At 32.8% G+C, this 23,042-nt stretch overlaps 2 protein-coding genes across 5 annotated transcripts; one reads left to right on the forward strand and one right to left on the reverse strand.

Moving 5' to 3' along the window:
- The first annotated feature begins 4,315 nt into the window (after window positions 1-4,315).
- Window positions 4,316-8,321, forward strand: LOC145601779 (putative mediator of RNA polymerase II transcription subunit 26c). Of its 3 annotated transcripts, none has more exons than XM_081657848.1 (10): window positions 4,316-4,783; window positions 4,904-5,422; window positions 5,531-5,599; window positions 5,699-5,781; window positions 5,902-5,978; window positions 6,130-6,188; window positions 6,306-6,339; window positions 6,428-6,561; window positions 7,085-7,169; window positions 7,291-8,321. In XM_081657848.1, exons 2-10 carry the CDS (start codon window positions 4,964-4,966, stop codon window positions 7,389-7,391), a joined length of 1,101 nt encoding a protein of 366 aa, XP_081513974.1. In that variant the 5' UTR covers window positions 4,316-4,783; window positions 4,904-4,963; the 3' UTR covers window positions 7,392-8,321. The 3 variants fall into 3 exon arrangements, with proteins under 3 accessions (XP_081513974.1, XP_081513972.1, XP_081513973.1); XM_081657846.1 differs by having other exon boundaries at window positions 4,317-4,783; window positions 6,127-6,188; XM_081657847.1 differs by having other exon boundaries at window positions 4,317-4,779; window positions 6,127-6,188.
- Window positions 8,322-11,152: 2,831 nt separating this feature from the next.
- LOC145602347 (uncharacterized) lies at window positions 11,153-18,999 on the reverse strand. 2 transcript variants are annotated; one of them, XM_081658538.1, is made up of 4 exons: window positions 18,563-18,999; window positions 14,210-15,515; window positions 11,502-12,460; window positions 11,153-11,420 (listed from the first exon to the last, which is right to left on the reverse strand). In XM_081658538.1, the coding sequence occupies exons 1-4, from the start codon at window positions 18,969-18,971 to the stop codon at window positions 11,335-11,337; spliced, it is 2,760 nt and encodes a 919-aa protein (XP_081514664.1). In that variant the 5' UTR covers window positions 18,972-18,999; the 3' UTR covers window positions 11,153-11,334. The 2 variants fall into 2 exon arrangements, with proteins under 2 accessions (XP_081514664.1, XP_081514663.1); XM_081658537.1 differs by having other exon boundaries at window positions 11,153-12,460.
- Window positions 19,000-23,042: the final 4,043 nt, after the last annotated feature.

Consider the following 23,042-nt stretch of genomic DNA (forward strand, 5'->3'; position numbering starts at 1 on the left):
TTTTTGCCCCATTTAATATTTTACGGTCTTTAAAATACATAAATATCTTTAATTGCATACCATGTAAAAATTATAAAAATTTAATACTATATAGGGATCATTGTAATAAATCTAACAACTTTCGACTTGACTATACTATTTCTTATGAATAATCGAAAATTATAGTCAAAATTTTCAAAGTTTGACCCCAAAAAACGCAATGGGGCAAAAAAAATAGAAATGGAGGGGAAATTTATTAATTTAACGGAGTTGCGTGCACCAGAATGTACGTAACAATTTCTCTTTCTCCTATGTTATTATTTATAAGTATATTTTCTCCGTTTTTGAGAGTGAGGGATAGCTCAAGTGGTTAGAGCTCCCTCCCGATTCCAGGAGATCCTGGGATCGATTCTCACCCCCGCCATTGTGGCCCTCTAAACACCAAAAAATATTTTCTCCGTTTTTTTAATTGCAACATTTTCCTTATTACTCATTTGAATATTAATTGCACTTTTCACTCTTTAATTTATTTGTATCACATTGACAAATTTATTCTCCATCCTATACTTTTTTTTAATAAATCTTGTACACATATCGTATGGTGTTATCGATTAAAAAGAAAACGAAGAAAGTACTATACACGTGTAGTGGGAATCGGTTCTTTACAGCGGAAAAATTAGGAAGTAATTTAAGGAGGTGAAGGAAATGCAAGGCGTTTAGCGTTAGTTAGTGAGTAGTGAGGTGGGGTCAAGTGATAAATGGTAATGGGTTGGCTCATATTATCACTATCATTGATGATTTTGAATTATTTTGTTGGACATCGCACGAACCTTTTATTAGCCCTCATTTAAAGTGTTGAACTACCATGGTCCATAAATTGAATGGTTGTGTGAATTTGCAACAAAGAAAGTAAATGGATACACTTTCTCAAATTAGATGCCTACATGCGGGTATCATTCTTATCTTGATTTGGATAGACTTTGTGTTTCATGTGCCAAGCTTAAATTTATGGTGTGGAGTGAGTCAGTATTAAAGATCGAGAGTAATAAGTGATGAATTATTACATTACAAAACACATATGTTGAACGTTGCATGTGTGTATCTTGTAATATACGGAGTTAATAGCTACCATGGTTCATGTGAAGTTAATTAAATCAAATTAAAGTGAATTTTTTCAAGCAAAGCTCCGTATCTGATACAGAGTAAGCAATTATTGATATTGTTGGTATATGTTGCATTCAATAATTAAGTTTGGAAATAATTAGATGGAAATCATCAATTTTCAATTGTGTACTCAAGAGTTAAGATACTCGTACCGATATCTTGTTTTTATGGTAGCATTTTATTAAGAATTTACTTCTTAATTAATTATAAAATAATATGTATAGGATACCTTGAGGAGCAATGTGTCACATACTCACACTTTCATATTCAATAAGTAGTATATAACATCCTACCTTTCACCTCTACACTTATATCCCCTCTATTCCTTTTTACTTGACTTATTTCATTTATCATGTTTGTCAATTCATAACTTCAATATCAATAATTTCAATTCTCTTTAAAAGGTATAAATTATAAAATTAGATATTATAACAGAATTTTTGAGACGACTTAAATAAAATCCCACGTAAGAATATGGTTTTCTTGCATATAACTCATAAACGACAGATAAATAATAGGAAGTGGACAGTGTAAAAGTTAACGTATGTCAAATAAAAAAGAAACGGAGGAAATATTACTGTATTAGTGAAGTATCAATCAATAATTACACAACAATTATCCATGAATTTTTTTTTTTTTTAGGTGTTTAAAGAGCCAAATGGACAAGTGATGTAAATCCATCTAAAGATCATCTGAAACCGGGAGGAAAACTTTAACCAGTTGAGCTAACCTTCTCATAAAATTTGTTTTTAAATGTGCTATGATAAGTGTCAAAACTAAAGTTGGACTAGTACGTGTATAACAATAAGACCAACTCTAGTTGGAATTGGTATATTCATTTGGATTGGGCTTTTGATTCATGCTTGGACTTTGAACAGTTAACTACATTTATATATTTCAACTTTAAAATCGCTTGTGGGCCTGGACAACATGAATTTACACGACTACTTTCATTGTTTGCAAACTCAAGCTTTCCTGAATTAAGTGCACGCTTTGCATGCCCTTTGTCTTTCATGGTTGTTGCTTTAAATATCCTGTCTTACCTTGCTTTAGCTTTTTTTTTTTTGTCCAAGAAAAAGTCAACATGTTTTTACAGAGTATAAATAATTATGTAAAACAAATTATACTCATTGATTTTGTTTTTCAGATATCATAGTACCCAGTATAGTACGAGTAGCACACTTTGTATTATTCTTTATCTAGCATGTCTCTGATTAAGGTTAATGCACAAAATTAAAGGACGTCTGACTCGTAGCTAATATTCAACTTTTTGTCGTTTTTTTTTTCTCTTTTACTAATTCTTCATCCTTCATCTCTATGTTCTAACTCAATTCTAACCCATTTTAGAAGGACCCTTCCATGCTTATGTGACAAACTTAAAAAGAAAAAGTATTTACGGCTTTATCCAAACTATCATGTGTCATCTTCATATTGAGTATTTTTATGGCTGCGATTTATAAACATGTGTTATACTTTGATATGTACATGTATTAAGGGCATTTTATATGCTACAATAGATTGGGCTTATCCAACCATTTTTTTTCTTTTTGTTTGCAATATATTTTTATGAAGTTTAAGCTAACTTGAACAACAAATTGACTATTCATTGTGGAATTGTGCTTAAACCGGCCTTTACTTGTGTCCTTAATTCTTTTGATGTTGACCACGTTACAATTTGAATCAATTTGACTCGGTTCCATTTCCATTATCCAAAAGAAATTAGAGGATAGAATCCTTATTATATAAACAAATACAAAATATGTAGGTATAGAATAGACTAGGTTGAATTGGACATGTCTACTCAGTTTATAAATATTCAATCATCCAAACTTTACAAGACAATTAGTCTAAGGTGCACCCTTGTGCACCTTAGATAGAGGTACAACAACGTAAAAAAAAAAAAACAACACAACAATCTACAAAATGAACATTTAGTAACAAAAATATGAACATTTAATAAAAAAAAATGAACATGAAAAAAGAATGAACATTTAATAATAAAAAATGAACACGTAAAAAAAAATGAACATTTAATACTTATAATGCATATGTTTCGTAATCATATTATTTTTTATTTCTTTAAATTTTTATATTCATAATTAGATGCACTATATTCATAATAATATTTTATATGTTCATATATAATTTCAAATATACATAATGTAAATATGTAGTGTTGTTCATGAAATATTAATTAAGTTTGTTTATGCATATGTTATCTTTCTTAAATGTTTATGTTCATATTTTTTTTTTACGTATATGTTCACCTTTTAAATGCTTATATTCACTTTAAGAAACCCAATGTTTACGTTCATATTTTGAAATGTTATGTTCACTTTCTGAAATGCATAAGTTCACATTTTTTATGCCTATATTCACTTTCTGAAAAGCTAATGTTCACATTTAAGGGAACCTATGCATATGTTCATATTTTGCATTATTATGTTCATTGATAAAAAAAAAAATGTAGAAAATCAGATAAAATTCAATTCATTAGAATTAAGAAAATCATATATTACCTCCGTTAACATTTAGTTATTGCAACTTTGGAATATTTTATGTCTCTCAAATAATACCCTAAAGTTACAACTAAATGTTAACGGAGGTAGTATAACCTAATCAATCGAAGTTAATCACAAAGTCACCACCATAAGAAATTGAAAATCACACATTTGTATGCCTATGTTCACTTTATGAAAGGTAATGTTTATATTTTTTATGCCTATGTTCACTTTCTGAAAAGCTAATGTTCATATTGTGTTGTTGTTACACCTATTTCTAGGTGCATAAGTGTACACCTAAGAATATGCCTTTACAAGATTCATCCTAATTGAGCTACCTAATGGCTCGAACCCAATCCAATCCTAAATTTTCAGCCCACTAGGCACCTACCCATTAACCCATTTGGCAATCACCATCATTAACACTTTAATCATCTTACCTAAATCACAAAACTTCAACTAAGCATTATTATTAGAATATACCAAAATCCTACCAATATTCCACATTTCCACAGTAAGTACTAAGTAAATCTAAGAAATGGGTAAAAAAAATAAAAAAAATTCATGCATTTTTTAAAAAATAATAATTAACCCAAAAAATGAGGGATATTGGTCTATTGGAGACCTAATATTCCCTCTTTCAAAAACAATATTTTACTGAAAATAATAATCTAACAAAAATCCAAACACCCCCCGGAATTCTGTCCTTTGGGCGCTCACTGGCACCCACACACAGACACCCAATTCCCTCAACAATTTTAGAGAGAGAAAACCAAAAATTAAGAAGAGAGAGAAAACCCAAAATTAAACAACGATTTTTAACTCTTGTTCTTCTTCTTTCATCATTCATAACTTTGTTTCTTCTCCTTTTTTATTTCTATATTTTCTGAAGTCAGCGTATATTGTATTTCTTGCATAATACTACTATCATTATCTTAATTTAGTATTATATTTCACATCATAAATCATACTTCATTAGATTATAATACAACCACAATATTGTTCATTCATAATTTTATATTACTATAGTACAAGAAAATTAAATAAAGACCCAAAATTTGTCGAAATATCAATACCAAATCACCCAGAAAAGAAAGAAATTTCTGGGTTTGTCAAGAGCTTCAAACTCAGATCTGTAGGTAGTTTCAGTTTCATCTTTTGAAGTTACTGTATTAATTTTGTTAATTTCTAATTTTTTGTCAATTTTTTTTTATTGGATTTTCTATTTTTTTAGATCTGATTATTGCTAATTATTGCAGAAAAATCCGATATTATTGGTGGGTGTTAGTTGTAAATAGAGTTGTGGAGGTGGGGTTAAGATGGATTTGGATGATTTCAGAGGAATATTGGGAAATTCAGGGGTAGATATTTGGGGGATTATAGAAACTGCAATAAAGGTAGCATCTTTAGATTATGGAGATGAGCTTAGAGTTAGAAGAGATGGTATTGTTGAGAAATTATACACAAATTGTCATAACTGTGAAGCTGCAATTTGTAATGATAATAAAACTAATAATGGGTTTGTTACTAATGCTGTGGTTGAGGCTGTTTTTGGAAGTGAAAGGGAGGTGAATCCTAGGAAATCGAATTCGCCTTCCACCCCGGTTTCGATCCGTGGTGGGGATGATGTTGATGAGGAGGCCGAGGTGGATGTGGAGGAGGAGTTGGAGCAGGAATTTCAGGGGAGAAGGTTTGTTGAGAATGAGGAAGATGATGAGGAAGATGATGAGCTTAGGAGGATTCTTTCTGTTAGAGAACAGATTGAAGACACTAATCAGGTTGCTTTTCTTTGTGTTTGTTTGTATTAATTTACATGATGCTGTTTGTAATTTGATTGATTGTGTACTAATAGTAATTATAATCATGGGTTTGTTGAATTGATTTAGTCTGAAGATTCATTGGTTGATTTGCTTCAAAGTTTAGCTGATGTTGATATTACATTCAAAGCTCTTAAGGTTAGTACTTAATAGTGTTGAGCTAAATATGTTGATTGCATTAATATGCTATTTTACTTCTGCAAAATATTGAGTTTGTTATGGTGATTGGTTGTGAAGGAAACTGATATTGGGAGGCATGTGAATCGATTGAGGAAGCATCCTTCAGGCGATGTTCGGAGATTAGTTAAAGTTCTAGTCAGGTTTTGATTAGTTCTGTTTTAAATTGCTTAATCAAGTTTGGTTTTTTGAATGTGCAAAGATTGAGTAGATATGAAGTTGTTGATTTGGACGGTTTCTTGTGTTTGTTGTTTTTTTGGTAGAAAATGGAAGGATTTGGTTGATGAATGGGTTAGGTCAAACACACCTGGTGAAGTTCAATCCTCAAATAATCTTATTGGTCTCTATCTCTTCCTTCTTTTAGCTTGTTTTATGATTATATTGTAAAATCATATATTGCGATCCAAAAAAAAAGCGGAATTTTATTCCTTGTCTTGAATCTTTACTTTTTTTTCCTTGTAATGTATGACTAAAAATTACTGGTTTAGTAGATGGAGACTCGCCGCTGCAAACTGTTTCAAAGAATCATCAAAATGGCAATCACAATCAGGTATATATGTTAAATGTTTCTTTTGCAAGGAAGAATATGAATATGCTGAAAAGCTTTCTTTTGCTTTTATTGTTTTCTTTATGAAAGATTCTTAATTTTGCCAATTTTCCTTTGCAGGTTCCTGATTTCGCCTACTCGCCTAATCCTCACAGTAAGAAGAGAACCTGATTCTCATACAGCTTACATAGATCTATCGATTGTGGTATTGATATTGTTTGTCAAATTCCTTGTCTCAACAGATGGAAGTTTTGTATCCGATAAAAATATTTCGGAGATGGAACCCAAGAGAAAAGCTCCTCTCCCCCCTCCTCGGAGAGATCCTCCAGCCAGGCCAATGAAGAGTTCCTCACCAGCATCAGCTCCTCCTCCCAATGTACACCTTTTTCGAGATTTCAATTTGCTGTTTGGCTGATGAAAATTGAGTAGAACTAGAAAACATAATGCAGTCTTCTGGTTTTCCTTTCACAGCTCAGCATTTTCCAAAACCTCAAATTTGATTTTACTATGATTTAAAAGATTAACTGATTTTTCTGAGCTAAAGTCGTAGAGATATATCGAAATGTTTTGCTGAAAGCTGGTCATTTATGGAGGGTTTTGTGGAAACAGTTTCAAATAGCTTAAAGTGAAAGATAAGTTGCCTGATCAATCCCTATCTATTTTCTACCAGATGAAAATTTTAAATTGGTCTTTTGAGTCATGAAATTTTCAAAGAATTTGATAAAAATTCGGCCTTTTGCATCCGTGGTATGGATTTTTGACATGATCAAAGTCCGGTCATCAGTTTTGGCTCGTTCAAGTTTTTTGTTTTATGTTCAAAATTTTCTCAGTTGAGGAATTGAGCTGGAAAAGTTTTCTCTTCAAAATTTTAATGAACAACTCCCATTGGGATGTTGCAGAAACAGAAAGAGGTGCGAATTGACCCAGATAGGCTGGCGTCTGCTAGGAAACGGCTTCAGGAGAACTACCAAGAAGCTCAAAATGGTTTGACACTTGAACTCTAAAACACCATTTTCATTAACCTTAAACTATAAGTAATGCTTGTTCTTGTTTGTCATACTGATCTAGTGCTTTTTCTTTGCATTTTGGGTTGTCTTTGTTAAAGCCAAAAAGCAAAGAACAATCCAAGTGATGGACATCCACGAAATACCGAAACCAAGGAATTCCTTCTTTGGAAGAAACAAAGGTGGCTTTCAGAGGCATTAGTGGATTGTCTTCTTAGCTTTTCAAGAAAGCTAAAAAGGATTATAGAGAAACAGAAACACCAACACACAAGGCTTTCAGAACCTTATTGGAAGAAAGCCTGATGAGAAGAAAAAAAGAGGAAAGTAACGGTTTTTCGTTGTCCACGCAACATTTTGAGTACTACGTATAATTTTTATTATTTTTTTTGGAACAATGTTCCCCCGTTTTGATGATCCCCCCATCGATATCGATCATTCTTAGTAATTTGTCAAAGCATTTACAATAATTAAGTTGTGGACTGACTTGAGTAAGGGGGTTTCCTAAGTGGTGGTTTTGCTGGTTTGTACAAAAGTTTGAAACTACCTTGTTTCTATAGAATTTTGATAGGTATATTCTCCCTTACATGTGGAAATACAGAGTTGGGTTTCTCCCTTTCATCGTCCATGTTCTAATTCTTCTCCTAAGTCCTAACCAACACGCCTCGTGTAAAATTGACGGAAGGAGAAGAATTCGGAACAGGATGAAACATTATTCAAAATGCCATTACACTGATGCATTAAGTTAGTGTCCTTAAGCTGATGCTACAATTCTTGACAGCAAAGGCGGGCGATTTTTGGAAAAAAAGTGTTGGTACTTTCGCCTTAAGGAGTGAAAATCTATCAGATGATTTGCATAAATGTAATATTTCCAAATTTGTATAAAGTCTAGTGTTCCCACCATTTTTGCAAGGAAGAACAATAATGAGTTCATGTGATCCACATGGCTTGAACTTTGCATGGAAAGTGGAGTTATGAGTTGGTTCCTTAAATAGCTGCTTTTGGGCAAAAATGTAAAAACATAGGGTGTTCACAATTAATTTTTGCTGATGATGCTGCCCTTTTTTTTTATTTTATTTATTTATTTATTATTATTATTATTTTTAAACAGGATAATAAAAGAGATATTCTCCTATGCCTTAATCTGTAAAATGCTTGTATAATTCCTTATTTTTTACAAAAAAAATTAAATTGATCCAGTTTAAGTAGACTGATATGAGTACAAAACTATAGTCAATAATGTCTTAAATTATTTAACGAGTATGTAATAATTAAAAATTAGTAAAAGTGATAAAGTTAATATACAAAGTAGATTTTATATTATGGTTTTATTATTTCTATATAAATCTCTAACATTAGTCAAAGTTAAGTATGTAAATAATGCTAAAAAGTCAAACAAAAAACAAAGAGAATAAAATCGACTTTGTTTTTCAGATTTCATTTCAATAAAGAAGTATTTAACACATACGAAGTATATTTTCATACGTACTCTGTATTATGTATATTTTACTTGGTACATATACGAGTAGTTAAATTTTTATACAAGTAAATACGAAGCAAATTGTAAGAAGAAGAGCTAAATTTTTTTTACAGTTAAATAACCAGAATTTAGTTATTACTGTAGCAGCTGCAGTATGAGTTTCAGATAATGAAAGTCAAAATGTAAGTGCCCATGTATTAATTGTCATATTTTTGGCATATTATGAATGTGGTGCTACTTTTTCATGTTTGTGGTTTTTGTTGCGTAACATTATACTCCGTGGGTCCCTTTCGCCTACTTAATAAGTGGGTCCCTTTCATTTTTTTTTTTATCTTGTTTTTTAGTCGTACACTACTGTATTTCATGACGAAACTATGATGTGTTTAGGGTTACTTTTTTCATGCTTCCCGTTTGTTTTTAGTTGCTATATTTTCTTACGAAATATTTTAAAAATTGTTAATTAGTTGCAGTACTATTTCTTTTTGATATTTTTTACTCTTTAACTCTCTCCTATCGACATGGATCCCTCTTATTTTCTCTCGATCTTTCTTCCCTTAAAATATTGTCTAAAAGACTGTGAAAATAAAACTATAGCAATTAAAAAAACAGAAGAAGTATTTTGATCATTATTTATCCCCAATTCATTCATTCCTAAAGTGGTAAACCCCTTCCTCATACCATAAATCATCCATTCCTACCGTGACAATAAAGGGTTACGGAGTAATGTTAATCTTTTTAAATGACCAATAAACAAAGTATATTTTTTTTGAAAAAAAAAATTTATTATTGCAACACTTTACCTCTTTTTTTTTTTTTTTTTTGTTTTTTGTTGTTGTTGTTGTTGTTACATTTTGACATTTGCACGGTTCACCCAATCTACTTTTACCAACGTTAGTGATTTATATATAAGAAGAAATATTTTTATGGAAACTTAGGGCCTGTTCACTTCAGCTTAATTTCAGTTCAGTTCAGTTCGGCTCCTAATTTGCTTCTTTCATAAAATATTCATTTCAGCTCTACTCAGTTCAGTTCAACTCAGCTCTGTTCAGTAAATGTGAACAGACCCTTATTAGAATCGTTTCACTAATTGTTAATAGTAATTTTTAACTAATGATCAAAATATTATATTTTCATACGCGCCTAGTAAAATTATTTCACTAAAAAAAATTGATGGAGTATATAGTTTAGTCCCTAACTTTTTACTTTAAAATGATCAAACAGTTTCAGGTGAAATATACGAGTATCATCTTGTAAATAACAAAATCTAGAAAAAACTTTTTTCTAACTTAACTAGATGTCAATACAACTCACTATAATCTCAAAAGAAGTACTCCGTAGAATTTATCAATTTAATTTACTGGAGTATAAACATACACATGTTGGACTTTAATAGCACAATAACAATTAACAAACCATTCAACTACAAACACCTTCAATGTTCAATCCTTCATGTATTCATACCAACAAACCCATTAAAAAGTCCCTTATTTAATTTCTTTTTTTTTTTTGAAAACCCTTATTTAATTTCTTTAACTATTTCTTTTTCTGTGTTTTACTGAATACTACTCTGATTGGTTGAAAAAATCAACAAAAAGATTTGAAAATGGGTTGATTTTGACCAAAAATTAATAACATTTAAAATACTATGAGTACTTGTACAGTAGTATATATTGTCAAGTGGGCTGCATCACCGCAATGGGCTTTTATGGTGCGAATTAATGGATTGTGGGGCCGGATCTCTTGTTGGATAACTACAAGACCCGGCAACTTCCGCAAATTACTACTAGTTATTGAGCAATAATGAATGATGTTGTATACATTACACGAGATTAATAAGTGCGAGTGCTCAGTGGATGCACTACATATGCCGGTATAAAACACGTACAGTGACACAGTCGCACACCATCTCTTCATAAATCAGTAAAATGTGTTCCAAATGAGATGCATGAAATAGTTCCAAATTTATTACTTAAATATAGTTATCATAAAGAATATCTCGAGGAAAACTACCAAAGTCGGAATACACTAGAGGCATTAAATTTTGAGTTAAGAAAATAAATAAAATAAAATCCATAAATATCTTTGCACCTTGAAATTCTCCGCTATACCATGTGTAGTATCACATTAATAGTTTTGGTAAATGTATTAATAAGGGTAATTTGGATATGTTAAATATATTTAAAAAAAATACTAAATTCAGTATCATAATGGAACCGCGTAAAATAGAATTGTAGCCTATTTTAGTCTGAAAAGTGTTGACAAATCAGTATACTATTCTCTTTCTCAAATAATTAAGCAAGAAACTAAAAAATCCACAACATTAAGTAGATCCCAGAGCTAATATATCCTCCAAACATTTAAAACTTGCATGAATAAGTGCTGGGAAATAATCAATTTTGCATCACCACAGCAACCACAGTATTAAAACAATGGACTATATACGAAGTATTTAAAAAAAATACTCAAGTCAATTCATGGATGAAGCCAATACTTTCATTAGAAAAGCTATCGATGATCCAGTTAAATGGCTAAAATTAGCATCTCATAGTAATGATCTTATTTTCATAATGTGTAAAAAGTGGATATCATCTCATTCAGAAATACTATCTTGAATTAACTAGCAATTTTGGTAATTTTTTGTATTACCTCAAAAGAGGAATAGACTAGTTCACTCTTGTACCTTTGAATCTCCTGACTTCTTCAAGCTACCCAAAATTCCATCAATCAGCTTGTCCTTCTTAGTCTCGATAGGATCTGCAACAAACATGTAGCTCTTTCGTGAGCTCTGCTTTCGTGCATGGTTAAATGCAGAAGCAGAAAGAGCAGCAGCTTTACCTTGGACACTAGTGTTGGTACTGTTGGATGTTTGAGGCGGTTCAGATTCCTCCTTAGAACAATCTACTAAACCCTCGGCATGAGAACCATGACCCTGAGGTTCACTTTCGTCCTTGGTGCTGTACCATGAATCCAAGATTTGCAGCAGCGAGCTATCTTCCTCATCCATCCTTGACCTATTTTGATCTTCTGCTTTGACTTGGGATGTAGTTATGTCCTCTTCCCATTCTGAAAATTCATCATCATCTGATACAGAAGGCTCATAATTACCATTCACTTGGCTTGGAGAGAATTCTCTTTCCTGTTTCGCAACAGGCCCAAGTTCCTCCCACGGAGATTCACCATCCACATTCATCCGTGGTGAATCAGACACATCACTATCAGGACCTGGCGACTGATCTGTGAGGCCCAAAGACTCAATACCAGGAGAATAAACCACACTATCCGAATATATATAACCACCCATTATTTTTACCCCGGGCATTATTTGTAGGAGGGATACCAATTTTGGGTAACCAAGCTTTTGGTGATCAAGATTATATCCATACTTATCAAGGAAAGACTTTTTGAAGACTCCCATGTTGAAGCCATCAGGGTTTTGTGATAAAAGTTCATCCAAAAGCTTCTGACAATCTGCTAGGACATCACCTCTGGAGCTTTCAGAGGGCTTCTTGTGCACAGCAGAGGAAACCTTAATTTCAGGTTTTTCTACAGAAGATGAACTCTTGAAGATAGAACTTAATCCATTTGAACGGTGAGGCTGCAAATTCTGAGGTGGAACTTCTTTAGTGCTCTCCACAGTAGGGAGAAAAATTTTAAATCGAGGAGTTTGAGTAGGGAACTCCTTGATCCATTTCTTTTCTGAAACTAGTAAATCAATCAATTGACGAAGATCACTTTCTTGCAAAGGTCGAACAATCAAAGGTCCTTCCTTATGAAGCATTTCAGCAATTTGTCCCCTAAGATGAAATCCCAGAATTAGCAAATAGCAAATATCTTGAACATAGAAGCATCAAAATCAACAGAGTAACTATTAGTTTTATGAACCGATTTTTTTTGCAAAATTTCTGCCAAACTTATTCCAAGAATCGTGGTTGATCCACTTTAGAGCTTTCTGTGAAGCCTCTTGAAATAGCAATACAGTAGTGAAACATTGGACATTAAATTATAGAGAATATTGGAAACAAATTACTAGACTAAAGCAGGATTTGAATAACTATAACATATTAATATAATTGTATAAGGTGATCATCAAACTGTCTTCTAAAGTGAAGGATTATAGGAAGTTGTCTAGGTTTTATAGGGCACCTGAGTGGGGCCTTTGTCCAGGGACACACATATCTGCAAATATTCTGTTAATCCATGACTTGAAGAAATATGTCAGAAGGATGATTCTATTAATCTATGCAAAGATTAACTCTAGGAAAGCGTATTATTTATGAGCTGAGAAGCTACGATTTTACCCTCTCACTGTCTCACATCAACAGTTATTTTGTTTCCCTACTCAGATGGTAGACATCATGGATTGGTGTGCATGAAAAGTCTTGAACTCGGACATTAATAAATCATTGATGAGGCTGATTAGTCCTACCCACTTATTTTCTGCATAGAAGGGCTCTCTCAAATGTTTAAAAAGCTTGCTCAGCATAATGATCTTAACTTTCCTTTTCTGTTTCAGGATAAAAGCAATATTTTCCCTTGCCTCGTGAAAAGAGAAGTGGTCTATGAAATATGTATATGGTAAGAAGCTTTCGGCCAGACTTGATTAAGCTACAATTGTAGCCACCACTTATGTAATTTGGACTGAAAATAAAACTGGTCTCCAGTTGGAAACTTCCCTCACTTCACAGCATCTAAGAAATTACAAGACATGAACATGTTTGATCAAAAGGCTGAGGCCTTGAACCTTGCTCTAACATGATTTATGTCTTGTGGTCGCTGTGGGGGGTGATTTGATCAAGTTTTTGCATTGGTTTTCCCTGCTATAGGGCAACCCCAGGTACTGGTGTAAATTCAGGAATCAGGAGTAGTATTCAGATATCCCTTGGGCAGGTTTAAAAGTTAATAAAGTAAAATTTACAAATTTCCCAAATGAAAAGACTCAGAAAGAAGCAGAAACTCATCTATGAAAATGTGATACCCCAGTCTCTCAATCACTCCAAAGCCATATATTGAACTTTATACAGAGTGGTTAGCCTATTAAAAAAGTCTTAGCCTCTCGACAGTATCAAATTCATAAATTGAACTCTATACAGCGTTGGTAGCCTAATTGTACCAGTTACCAAGTTTAAACCAAGGGTCTCAATCTCTCAATGTAAACCCATAGACCATAGTCAAATGGGTTTGACCAAACCAAAATGTATTGCTCTATATTACACAGTAACCAAAAAGATGAAATACGTCTTTGCTTGAACAAACTGATGACAATATTCAGAGCATGTGCAAACAGACAGCTATCCTGGAAACAAGTCATTTGTCCTTGAAATCATGCTAAATTTGGAAAAACATCATAAGAGAATTATCAATGAAGACCATTTCTTGAAAGTTATTTATAGAACCAGCCAGTAGGTCAGGAGTCTGGAATATAAAGTAAAGGAGCAGATATCCCATAGAAACACCATTTTAAAATCCAAAAGCAGGGTAGTGGGTACATACATGCACTAATATAAAGTCAAATGCATAATTTGAAAATATGGTGACATGAATACCTGGATGTTGAATTTAAGACAATGTCTGATCCTCTGCGTGTTCTTAAGAATGATTGAATAGCACTCCAGAAAGTATTCTTACAGAACAGATCATGTTTCTTTGAATGTAAAGTGTCATCTAGCGTCTGTGAGTGTTCTTCTATACAGCCTGGCTCTTGTCTATTCTTGACAGATGAATTCCTCCAAGAATTCCACCAGCTCATCACCCTTCTAATGAATCCAGGAGAAGCATCGGATTTATCATGTATTTCACTCTTGCCATCCTTGACTGGCACGGTAGAAGAATGTGCTTGGCCTTCACCACCATGCAGGTTGGTTAAGCTTGTCTCTTCAGCATCTGTACTAGTGCCAACCCATAGTTGTTTTAACAGACCAAATTTTCTTGGCAAACTTTGATCTTCCTTTGGAGCCACGGGAATTTCAACTGCCTCTGCATTAGTAGAAGCAACTTGATCGTCTTTTTGAGCAACATCTGATGCTTTATTTTCAGGAGTCACATTTCCTGTCATATCTTCTAGTGTTCTTTCTCCACGGTCATTATATGGTGACACGGGCAATTGTGGGTTAGTATCCTCCATTCTAGTAATTGTGTTAGCCTGATCATATTCTTTTCTAGTCACCTCTACTTCCTCATTCTTCTCAGACGTGGACCCTACAGAAGTATCATTCCGTTCTACAGAATTACGAACTTTTGGAGCTACAGGACGCAGAAAATACACACCATTATGACCAGATTCAGCCTTTAAAATGTGGGGTACAGACATCAGAAACAGAGAGAGTTTTTTATGACCATAGTAATTTTTATCAATAGGCACTTTCGTTTTTTCCAGTTCATGTCGAAATTCATTAATGGTAAGTCCTTTGGGATATGCATTAATAATACGGCGTAGCTGCCTCAAAACTGCTATGGGAACCGGATGATACTTAGACTCCGAGGAGACCACGACCTTAGATGAATTGTCAGCTACTTCATAGGGATCTTCAAAAGGCCCTCTGTAGTGGCCATACCAAGAATTGAAGGGGCCATCTGGAGGTTGGTTATAATGCCATCCAGATAAATTTTCCCCCCTTGCTAATTCATTCCAGTGCCACATGATGCTAGCAGCACTACAAAGGACACCAAGATTTTGCCTGCCTTCTCTATGGGCAGCAAGGAGTATATTGTAGTTGTTCATTCTCAATTTGTGTAAGATACCGGCAAAATCCTTGTCACCTGATATCAAAAAGATATGTGCAGGTGGAGGATTTTGACACACCCAATACATAAGATCCACGATAAGGGACCTATCAGCACTATTCTTTCCACCTGCCAAGATAAATACAGCACAAAATATGTAAGCTTCACCTAATTGACCTGAAAAAATGTCTTTAGAACAGTTTTTTTTAAATACAAGTTACAAAAAAAATGTCAAGAAAAAGCAATATAGCATTATAGCTATGAGGCATCCGTAGCAAATTGCCAAAAGCTCTGAAAACTGAAATGCAGACTAACACCAACAGGTACTTCCTGTACCTTGTGGTAAGATATTTAGTAAAGATAGCCATTAGATATCAAACTGAATACAGAAGAATTCTGACTTTTTAGCAGAACTGCATTCATTGAGGCGATTGAGCTTCCAATCTAATGCAATTATGTTTCAGTTTGCAACCATTAACTGGAAAGTGTGAAATATAAAACTCTCCTTTCTTTCATTAATAATTTTTTTTTCCCCCTACATCCTAAACAAAGAAAGGAAAGGCCTTAAAAGATAAGAAAAAACAAAAGCTGCAACATCAGTTACAATCTGGGTCACTACAGGTCTGTCCAAATTTTTCCAGCACTAATCATCATATTCTTCACCATTATGATTAAATTTAATTACCCATCTTAAGTAGATGGGTAATTAGTCTCTAATAAAATGAACCATAACTATATTTGAGATATCATGAAGCTGTGAGTCTTACAACCTTCAGAGGAAAGGCTCTATTTCTAGTATTCTGATCAGTTCGGATTGGGGGGGAATCGGCAACAAAGGCTATATACCCAAAGAAAGAGAATTTTAGCTTTCTAAAGCCCAGAAAACATTCAACTTAAGCTCACATAGGGAAAGGATACAGGATGACCCTTCAGTAGTAGTTTTGGATATAAAATCAACTAGCTTCATAACTGATCAGCTCATTCCTCATTCATATGTGGTTTAGCTTAATTAGCTACTTCCACTTTATGCACACGAACTCTTGAGATAATCTTCTCAAAAGAGACTAATTATGCGGTCAAATCAATATTGAAGCAAACATGATGCTGAAAAAACAATACGAAAGGCTTCTGCATCATTGAGTATACAGTAATCACAAAGATATCGACTTCAATGGGGCACCACTATCCTAATTAATAGATAAACATACATATATAGCAAATTGTGAATAATTCCTCTAGTATTTTTCAAGGATCAACAGTAGTAATGGCCAAGACAAGAATCTGAGATAAGGAGTAAGGCCATGAAACATCCACCATCCTTCCTTTTCCCTTACTCCCTTATCTAAAAGATAGTATTCAAGTGTCAACAATTAATCATGGCATGAACCTGCTTAAGCTTAGTTGAAATCTCAAAGCATTGATTTCACACAACGCATTATACAGTTACAAATAACAAAACCATCAATCATATTCCACACTTCAGTGGGCACTCTGGCTTTCCCAACCTTCTTGTATCGGTTATATATATGTCTTTAGAAACACCCAAGGATTAAATAGAACTACAGAAGGCCGTTACCAATACACACAAATTAAACATATCTGTATTTCTCTTTAAATTTCTCCAAGCAAGCAAACGCTACTATTATATTAAAAGTAAAGACCAAAACTCTACCTGTGTAATAGAAAAGTCATCGCAGTTAATATGAAAGAAAAGGAGTGAAGAAGAGTACTCATGCTAGCATATATAATCATGCAACTTATTAGATGCACTGTTGACTTTGTGAGCATGTCAGCATGAGCTCCCTGACATCTTCGTAACAGACTCTTGCAATAAACCTTTCAAACATTGGTCTCAATTTAGCATTTTGCATTAACAAAACAAGGTAAAATGAAATAACATTTTCAGATCCAATATCACTGAAGCTCTTTAATTGTTTTTCCCGCTCCATTAAAATTAAAACTAGGCCTCCTTTTAAGAAACTCAGAAATTTGAAAGCTGAAACATTGAATGAAGAAACAAATGGTTCTCTCACTGATCTCTTCCCATCACATCTCATATTCACAACTACTACCTATAGTTAATTTAGTAGCTAATATATTTTGTTGAAAACAATGCTCAACCACTCAACATTTACAGTATAACCCTAAGCCAGGATGGAAAATGGAATAGCGTTTAAACTATACATGGAAATGAAAGACCTTAAATTTATAAGAATACCAACAATGAAATACACTCATCAGATAACAGAGTAAATACAATAAGAGAAACCTTTCTACCATACATTGACGTTCTTAATCAATTGCGCAAATAACCAAGTCCCCAGAAGCATATCCCAGCAATCCAGCATGTATAAATTTGGAATATTATTGTGTGCATCAACTTTTAAGAGGTACAATTGCATCAGTGCAAATTTTACAAACACAAATCAACAAACAATTAATAAAACACAAGTCATATACCCAAGGAGAGACTTACTAAATGCTCCAACGCATAGTTCAATTCATTTCAATATACTTGTAGCCACTAACCAATATTCTAAGCAACCAATTTGATGAGACAAAGCAATGTGAAACTTTCCCATTTGTGCCGATTTATCAACCCGACACAGCACTCATCAGACTAGAAAAAGGTGCACTCGGTTAACAATTCACATCATGCAAAAACAAAAACACAAAAAAAAAAAAAAAAAAAAAAAAGGATGGACTTTATAAAGACGATATCCAAATAATAAAAGGTGGTTGCTGCATTGCGATCCATCATCGAGAATTTATCCTATCCAAATATCCTATTGGAATGTTCATGGATGCAAAATTAACTTAGAATTTTCCCTGAAACAATAGAGTTCACAAACCAACAGCCGTAACACCGCGATTTTTCATTCAAGAGACAAGATTCACAAGGTGAATACAATTAAGACAAAAATTCAGACAAATCAATCAAAGCATTAGCATAAAATTGCCTAAATTACACCTTTAAGTATAATAATTCCAACCTTTCTAAATATCTTCCTACCTATTATGCCCTTAACAACTAATAATCAAATCCCAACTACAAATTACCTAAAATAAAAATAAAAAACACAAAATCAAACAAAATTGGTAATCTACAACTGAAAACACAACTAAAATTACAAATCCAAAAATTCAAACAAATAGAGAGAAGAGAGAAATCATACCACGAGGAACGTGAACAAGATTAACACCAGTGCTAGTCAAAGCTTCCTGATTAGCCCTACTAAGACATACAACATCCCCAAAAGCTGTAACTTGAACAGGACCCTTAATCCCATTTTCTCTAATAGCTGAAGTTATGCCATGGGTGATCTTAAACACGTTAATTCCATTTGGTACGGAGCAATTCTCGATGTCCCACCACACTGAAACCTTCACATTCTTGCTCTCTTCGTCGTGCCGCCGCGACTGCGAAGGAGAGGAAGAGTAATTTTTGCAGGAATTGGGTGATGCTGATGAAGATGAAGTTGAAAAAAGAGAAATACAGAGGATTTTTGAGGGTGAGGAAGAAGGGGAAGATCTAGATTGGAGAAATTGGTAAATGGGTTTTGATTTTGAGGTAAGAGAATTCATTGTGATGGGGTTGAAATTGGGGGTTAGGGTTTTTAGTGATTGAAGGGAAATGAGAGAATTTGTTGAAGATTTGAGGGTTTCATGAATTCATTTGAGTTCCATTTTCATGGAGGTTTTCTGGAAAATGGGGTTGTCAGAAATTGATTGGAGTCTGAGTGAAATGAGAGCTAAAACCCTGCTTAAGCCCTAGTAGCATGTGCTTCTCACGTGATGTTTTTTGCCATATAGGGTTTAGGACTATTAATTAGGAAATTTCAACTTCAAATTCAATTCCTTCCCTAGCAACAAAATTCTTTAAAAAAAGGGTTGTGAGCTTTCTTGTGAGTTTGAGAGTTGTGATTGTGTTTCTTTAAGCACTCTTTATTCAGGCATAGGTTTAGCCGCTTAGGTAAATAATTATGAATCAATGATAAAGTCGCTTATGGATGATTTGGATATTTGGTTTGATTTGACTGTGTCATTGATGAACTGAGTTTGAAGCTTATACTCCGTATAATATTTCAAGTATGATACGGATCAGATTTGATATCAATCATATAAGCTAAACTCGGACCTCGTAGTTTTGTAAATTTATAAAAAATACACTCCTTACAATTTTTGTGAGACATTATATATAATGTCTTCCACTGAGACCTAATCTACAATTGTAATTATGAATAAAGGGTGTTCATAACAAAACTTGTCATGTCAAATACTAATGTACAACAACAACAATACTTGTAAACTATAATGTTTTTATACATCAATTAATAAAATTAATTAAAAATTTAAACTTTGAAAATATACATTTACGAGTAGATCAATCCAACAATATTTACATACAAATATTTAATTTATACATACTCCCTCTGTTCTAAAGCGATTGACACATTGGACTCTTTTCACTATTCTATATTAATTTTGACTATAATTTTATACTAACGTAATTAACACATACTTTATCAAAAAAAATGTTTTTAATTTGGTATTAATTCAAATTTTCATAATCTAACTTTTTTTATTTTATACTTTTTATTAATATTTAATAATACAAAGTATATAAATAAGGTTAAACTAGTGCATTATCATGTGTATAAAGTTAGATTGCATCCATTAGAGGGGGTATATATTTTAAAAAGTGTTTTTTTTTTTTGGACTTAGTTTTTTTTAGCTAAAAAGTGTAGTCAAAGTGTCCTCAAAAGAAAAAAAAAAAAAAAAAAAAGAAAGAAAAGTGTAGTTAAAGTTAACAGATTAATGCATAAAGTATTCGTTGCACATGGAGAATTATTTTGGCCCAAAAGACCTGTGCTGGTGGGCTGCCTTTATTTTAAAGGCCAATTTAACTTCAGGCCCAGCAGAAAATCGTAGACTCGTAGTGTACCTCATTACGAATAGTGTCTCTTATGGTTTATTTTGTGGAGTAATTGTGCTTACTTAAAACTTGATTTATGGCTATTGTTTCCAATCCATTTTAATCCTCTCACTTTGAATTTTTGTCCCATAAAAGGATTTCAAATGGGAAGAACAAAAAGGATTGAATGGAATAGAAGGATATATAGCGGAATCAGTCATGACGTACGGGAATAAAATGTGAAGGCACTTGCAAATTTGCAATGATATAACACAAACGATATACTTCTATATCCTAAAAAATCAATCTAATAGGGGGCAAACCATATATAAAAGGGCATATATATAATATCGTATCTCACTTGGTTGATTGCATTGTATGTGTATTGGCTCTTTTTCACCAAGTATTATTAAAACTTTGCCAGAGATTGAGTTTCAAAACAAAATGTCTCGTCAAAAAAAAAAAAAAAAGAGAATAGAGAATTTCAAAACAAAATGATCGTGTTTTGCCCCTCTTAAAAAAGACTTGTTATACTTAAAACTTAGAATAAACATTAATTACGCAAATGGAACACAACACGTCAACACAATTACACAAGACCTTCTTCTTTTGCGTCTTTAATTTGTTGGAAGCATGTGAAAGTAATGGGGTGCCTGTTGCTTAATTATGGATAGTGTTTAAAACATTATATTAGGAGCAAATATCATTTGGTTTTCAGATTCGAACTTTGGTTTTATAGAGAGTTGTGGAGTATAGAGGATAACAATAGAAAATAAAGTTCTTGAAAAAAATTGCTAACCATGTAATTTTTCAAGATTTTACTAACTTTATTAATTAAGCTAGCTAACATTTAAAAGAATCTCATCAAGGTAAACCCTAGTATATATTTTTTTTCCTTTCCAGTGAAAACAACATATCAGTGCTTTCAACTTAAGCACCATCGTTCTTGACAAGTTGTCATATATTCATAATGGACAACCCCAACCTACTCGTCTTCAACAACACAATACAAACATACCATTGATTGTTATTTTCTTTACCCGAAACATGTAGTATTATTTCGACGTACACAACCCACTCAACCTACGTATAATAGTCATGTACGTATCAATTATCAATCTTCTCTTTAGTAAAGATGTGAGATGTTTTTCAGATAAGATTATTTTCACAATTATACGTAGACAATCTTTTAGAGAATGAAATAAGAAAGTACAAACTATCTTAGCGCAGTCCAATTATTGGCATAATTGAGTAATATGGCTACTCTTCTTTTCTGATTTTATTGATGATATTTCCTTGCAATCTGCTTTATATATAAGTTGCTTTTGAGAAAGTTGCATGCAAATTTTCATTTCTAATGATACATTAATACTACAACTAACATGCACCATATACTTCACTTTCATAATTTCATTTGATCTTTTAAGAGGACCATAGTTTACATTAGTTATATATATATATGTTCATTTTGATATATTATAAAGTACAACTTTAATATAAATCAGTCAAAACATAGCATATATTTGGACCTCTATCATTTGCAAATCAACTTCAATTCACCCCCTTTTTTCAAAAAAATAATATAATGTCCAAAGTAGATAAGTAGCAATCATAGCCCTTTATTTTAACAAATTACTACGTAAGTTCAATGCAATTATAAGCAAGTTCTTTTATATAATAAAGTGAAATTCAAAAAAAAAAAAAAAAAACTGAAATTATAATTTCAACGTGTCCATGTTGGACGCGGTTGGGTCATATTTTATGGTGAAGCTTTTAAGAAATGATAAAGTTAAATTATTTGTTGATTAATCTTGATTTTGCACTTTATTATGTTTGTTATTTGTGGATTTATGGGGATTATTGGTATACAAATCCTAGGAAGAAAACTATTTGAAAAGTTTTATTGTTCACATTTAACCCCTCTCAATCATCTTTCGTACCCTTTAAAACAAAAGTTTAGAATCACAAACATATAACTTGCTTTTTAGCTCTTTATCACCCTTAAATTTCAACAGTAGATAGAATTTTACATGTGACTTATTGATTAATTTGATTTGGGGTGATCAACCTTGTTGCATCACTTCTGGAATTTGTTATATATATCCTAGTGCACCGTACACCCAACTAATTTTTCAAGGTTAGTTTTTTGCTTTTTATTTGATAATTAAATGAAAAACAATCATCAAGAACAAAAAAATACTCATGGGTGTACGATTTCTCTAAAGAGATTGTTATATACACCCGAGTGCATGGTGCACCCAAGGGTATTTGTTTGCTCATTTGATGATAAAATGAGCAATAATCATCGAAATGAGCAAACAATACTCTTAGGTGCACCGTACACCCGGGTGTATATAACAATTTCTACACATATTAGTCATTTTTTTTTTCAATGTGGGACAATCAGATAGACTGATTGATACGGATTGGAGTAGCAATCTAGGTTTAAATTTTGGACTTGTTTAATAGATATAATAAACTATATATGGTTTTACATACATGTAATTAAGGGGTTTTTTTTTCCTTGATAATGATTGTCCAAAGCATGTGATTTTCGAGTCGAATTAGAGTGCCATCATTGATTAGATACACAGCCCTTAATTAGCTTCCTTTGTATATATGGATGCAAAGTTGGAAACATTGCAAAATTTCAATTCATACTAAATTTCTCTTCTTTATATGGATGTAGACATGCATGATTTTATTAAACGAGTTAATCTTCTTTATGAAAGGCGTATCTA

Source organism: Chenopodium album, chromosome 21 (assembly GCF_948465745.1).
Source record: "Chenopodium album chromosome 21, dcCheAlbu1.1, whole genome shotgun sequence".
NCBI classification, from domain to species: domain Eukaryota; kingdom Viridiplantae; phylum Streptophyta; class Magnoliopsida; order Caryophyllales; family Amaranthaceae; genus Chenopodium; species Chenopodium album.